At 49.6% G+C, this 4,835-nt stretch overlaps 1 protein-coding gene across 2 annotated transcripts in view; it reads right to left on the bottom strand.

Moving 5' to 3' along the window:
- The window catches only part of NSD2 (nuclear receptor binding SET domain protein 2), a 51,154-nt gene extending 46,319 nt beyond the window's left edge, over positions 1-4,835 (bottom strand). For both annotated transcript variants that reach the window (XM_004715073.2, XM_004715074.2), the window contains exons 1-2: positions 4,236-4,835; positions 1,311-1,473 (exon numbers count right to left, since the gene is read on the bottom strand). In XM_004715073.2, the coding sequence (XP_004715130.1) occupies positions 1,311-1,473; positions 4,236-4,826 (754 nt within the window). In that variant the 5' untranslated portion in view covers positions 4,827-4,835. The remainder of the gene's footprint in view (positions 1-1,310; positions 1,474-4,235) is intronic.

Here is a 4,835-nt window from a genome sequence, read left to right on the forward strand (position 1 = left end):
TTTGTGGATTGGTGTTGGACATATGGGTTAATGCTGGACTTGTGGGCTTGGGCAGCACTGGGTTGGGATGTTTTCGTGATGTGCACTTAACCTTTATATAAAACTCTCTCTTATACATGAGTTTCTATGGATTTGTTTCTCTAAAGTACCCAGACTAACACAATATCCAAAGTAAAAGAAAAATGCATTTGCAAAGTACAAAAAGGAGGATTCCCTCTCAAAATGCAAAGACCATGACAATAAAAATCACCACAACAGAAAATGACCAGCACCCAGGGCCCCGTTCTGGAAGGAGGAGGCAGAGGGCGAAGCTTCGAGTGGCCAAGGCCTAGTTCCAGTCAAGTCTGACATTAGAACTGAGAGCCAATTGTCTGTGTCCACTGTAAAGGGTCAAGCCCAAGGGGTAATGGCTAAGACAAGTGCCACCCACAAGAGATCACAAGCGCACGGTCAACAATGACTTCTGTGAGGCTGAGCTGTGGCTTATGGCTGTCTTCATGGCACTTCCATATGAAACCAGGCTGTGAACTGCTGAGGGCTGGAGGGTCAAGCAAGTCCACATCACATAAAAACAGACACACGCTCCCCTAACTATGATCAAGAAGGTAGCGATGAACTGGGGACAGATGAGAAAGTGCACTGTACAGACAGGGGAGTGCTGACAGTGAGGCTCCAGCGTAGGCCAGCTCCACCCTAGAAGCAGTCCTTCTTTGGGACCATTACCTGCCCTATAAGGCCACCTTGCACACAGCCTCCACTCACCAAACTGTAGTCTCAAACTTTCCAGAGAAATCTCAAGGCACTTGATCCTGGGTTTACTTTTCCTGAAAACCTCCTAATATCTGCTTAAACTGCACCAATGACATTCCTTATATTACTCTTAGGTGATCCACATCAACATTAATCTTCCCAAGTTGCGGGAGACCACAAATGATCATTTCCAGTTTCTTACTTCACCGCACAGGCCTAATATAATAACTCCGCATATTTCTAACTCAAATTTAGTATGAAATATTATTTCTTCAAATCATGCTTAAAAGAAGCAACCCCGTGTATTTGATTAATGGATTATGTATAATAAAACTTGAAAAGCATAAGCAAAGACCACTTCCAACTTACTTCCTTTAACTTGATTCAGAGAGAGTCATAGGAGGGCTGGAGAGAGAAAGAAAACGCTAACATGTCACATCTAATTCAATCACTAACTTCAGGTAAAGCTACAGAAATGAATGGCCACAGGCCTTTTCCTGGAAAAGGATGCCAGCTAAGTGCCCACAAGGGCAGGGGGAACACAGCCCCCACCACAATACCTTTAAGTTTGGTACAGGTGTGGAGAAGCGGGTCGGCAGACACCATGCACGGCCACCACGGGTACCCTGACACTTTGGACCACACCAAATCACCAATGTTGTATTTCAGCAGCTGGTCTTTGTCTCGGCTGCTGTTGGGACAGGACTCTTTCTTGGATGGAGCCTGAAGAGAAACAATAGAAGGCAAAGACACCAAATCAAACAACCATTACCAAGTTAGTCAGAGGAGTTGCTGACACAGAGGCCCACTTCCCCCACCACCTCCTCAGCCTGCCTGTGGCCCTCAGTGGCCTCTAGGAGTGCTTCACAGCCCTGTCAGTCTCCAGGTGTCCTGACTCCATCCCCCACAGCCACCTGTCTAGCTGTCACTGCTCCCACAGGGAAGGGCTGGGAGGCAAGGGCCTTCCAGGCGGCCCTCCCGGAGGGCCCAGCCCACCTCGCCTTAGCCGAGGCACTGGGGCTCATCCAGCCTTCAACCTTGGCCTCGTCGTCGGCAGAACCCGAGTCAGGTATGGGGCAGAATGGTCCAACAAGCAACAGCTGCTCTCACAGCCAAGGGTCAGGCTAGGACTAGAAGACCAAGGGGGCAGGTGGGCGCCTTTCTGATAACCCTTTCCACTTGTCTGCACACATCGGAAAAACCATCCTCCCATCAATGAATCAGGAAGCATAGAATGAGAGTGAGTAGGAAGTCATTACTGACTTCGCATTGGTCTGCTAGCCAAAAGGTCAACAGTTGGAGACCACCAGTCTCTTCTCAAGAGAAAGACGGGCAGCTCTAGCCTGTTTTATAGAGTCACTAAGAGTTGGCATCAACTGGAGCGATGGCAAGCAGGGAGGGTAGCACCCAGGAGTGGACTCATGCCTAACAGACAGGAGTGTGAGACTCTGTGAGCCTGCATCACAGGCTGTTAGAAAGTTCAGTACTGTCTGGTTGTGTGTCAGGTCATTGCAGCCCCAGGTCGGCTGCCTGAAGACAAGTACTGCTGCCTCCTTCGTGCTAATGCAGAGCTTTATCTCAAGAGGTGAATCCCACTTGGGACCAAACCAGGTCCATGACAGCCTGACCAGGCCTGTCCCCTGTCACAGCACCAGGGAGCACGCAGCCAGGAGGGCTTTGAAAAAATTGTTTTATCACCCCAGGCTCCTAGACAGGTCTTTCAAAACAACAAAATGCTCCCTGCTATAATTACCTTAGGGAGAGCTAACCCGCTCCTAGGCATGCAAAAAGGCCAGTTTTTTTTTCTTTTTTAACATTTTATTAGGAGCTCATAAAACTGTTATCCCAATCCATACACACATCAATTGTGTAAAGCACATTTGTACATCGTTTCTCAAAACATTTTCTCTCCATGTAAACCCCCGACATTAGGTCCTCATTTTTCCCCTCCCTCCCCGCTCCCCTCTCCCGCATGAGCCCTTGATAGTTTATAAATGGGTATTTTGTCATATCTTGCCCTGTCCGACGTCTCCCTTCATCCACTTTTTGGTTGTCTGTCCCCCAGGGAGGAGGTCACACACAGTTCCATGTAATCGGTTCCCTCTTTCCTACCCATTCTCCCTTTCCCCTCCCTGTTTTGCCACTCACACCACTGGTCCTGTAGGGCTCATCCGTCCTGGATTCCCTGTATTTTCAGTTCCTATCTGTACCAGTGTACCTCCTCTGGTCTAGCCAGTCTTGCAAGATAGAATTCGAGTCATGGTAGTGGGAGCGGGGAGGAAACCTTTAGGAACTAGAGGAAGGTTGTATTTCTCATCATTGTTATATCGCACCCTGACTGGCTCATCTCCTCCCCGAGACCCCTCTGCAAGGGGATCTCCAGTAAGGCCAGGTTTTTTTTAAGCATTTGCTATTTTAACCCTTTCAAAGAAGTTGCCCCCTTTACCTCTCCTACCTGTGGAATTTGCAAATGAAATTCCTCAACTCTTATCAATTAAATACTGCAACTCTAGTGACAATACCAACCCCCAAATGGGCTCTACTACGCCACCACCACCCCCTGCTCTGTCCCTGCAGCCCTGCAAGTACAGGACAGTGGGGAGCTGCCACTCAAGGCACTGAGTCATGAGTGTAGGGAGAGGCACCTATTAGCCACCCCACCCCTAAATGAGCACATGTCCACAGGCCATAAGCACACTTGGGGCCGCTACACCGGTTTCCTTCTGCCAAGATCAGGCTTCCTCTGTAGGTATGTGCAGCTTATACTCATCTAAGCCCTAGCCCCAATCCCCTCCCCAATGTCACTCTGAGGCATGGTGGTACAGACTAGATGGGGTCACTGAGTGCTCTTTTAACTGAAGATATGGTTCTCCACTTCTCTTCCATGTGTAAGGGTGGGAACAAAGAATATAAACGCATAAGCCCCAAACCCAACACTCGAGGAGTCAGGCCCCATGCTGGCCCACCTGCTGAAAGGGTGGGGGTGGGGGGGGGAAATACAAGGACAAGATGGGAAAACAGGAGCCTCATCTCTCCAGGGTCCATGGAGTCCGTTTGAGGAGCCAAATGGCCCTGGTGTGCCCCAATGATGATGACGACAACAGAAGTACGAAGCTAGCTAACAACTAGCTAACAATGTCTCTGGAGATAAGATCCATGACACTCCAGCCTAGAGGCTGAGAACCCTGGGACTGATCAGATCTGGGGTCAGAAACTGGTTCTCTTTGTAGTCATTTGAATCTTGAGTGTTTGGTTAACCTCTCTAAGCTTCCCAACCAGTGGACCTCCAGCAGCCAAGCTGAGGTACTCTGGTGCACAAGGCCTGATGTACAGCAGCATCAACCACCATATAGCCAGAGGAAAACAAAAACTGCCTGTTGCCTGGCCCAGGGCCCGACTGCCGCACAAGATGGACCAGCTGGCAGGTAGCCTCTCCTAGTCCTCAGGCACAGCCCAGTCTACCCCACTGCAGAATTCCTAAGTACCTTTTTGTCTGTGGGACTTGAGATCTTGGATACGAGAGCTGCTTCGACCAGGCCCTGCTCCAGGAAGGAGTCATACTTTATGCTTCTCTTCCGGCTCCTCCTTGCCTTGTTCTCTGGTTTTTGTCCATTTTCTTCAACCTGCGACACATCAGCTGCACTGTCACCACAAATGGAAGATTCAAAAAGTGGTTTCCCATTCATGTATGTTTTGGTGATCTTCAGCTTTATTTCTGGAGATCCATTTTTAATAGGGGTCGTGCTAGGGGGCGTCCCAATTCCTTTCACCTCCTGGGACTCGAAGTGCAATTTGGCATCATGAGCCCCAGGCTCCCCATTGAACACTCGGGAGGTGAAGTCTTTCAGCTTCTCGGCAGGAATAAAGGGAAGCGCATCGTGGCCATTGAACTTCTGCATGACGCCCTCCTGCAGAGTGGTGGACAGCTGGGCCTTGCTGAGGAACACAGAGCATTCTCGGTTCACGTCACAGCTCTTGCCATTAGCGTTGCTGAGGGTTTCTGGTGCCTGCTTCATCTTCACGCACCCGACAACTTTCTCAACAGGAAGAGGACTCTTCTTGATGCCAACGTCCATTCAGCCCAG

The sequence above is a fragment of the Echinops telfairi genome, unplaced genomic scaffold (assembly GCF_000313985.2).
Source record: "Echinops telfairi isolate 266 unplaced genomic scaffold, ASM31398v2 ScPeMD7_28;HRSCAF=97, whole genome shotgun sequence".
Classification (NCBI taxonomy): domain Eukaryota; kingdom Metazoa; phylum Chordata; class Mammalia; order Afrosoricida; family Tenrecidae; genus Echinops; species Echinops telfairi.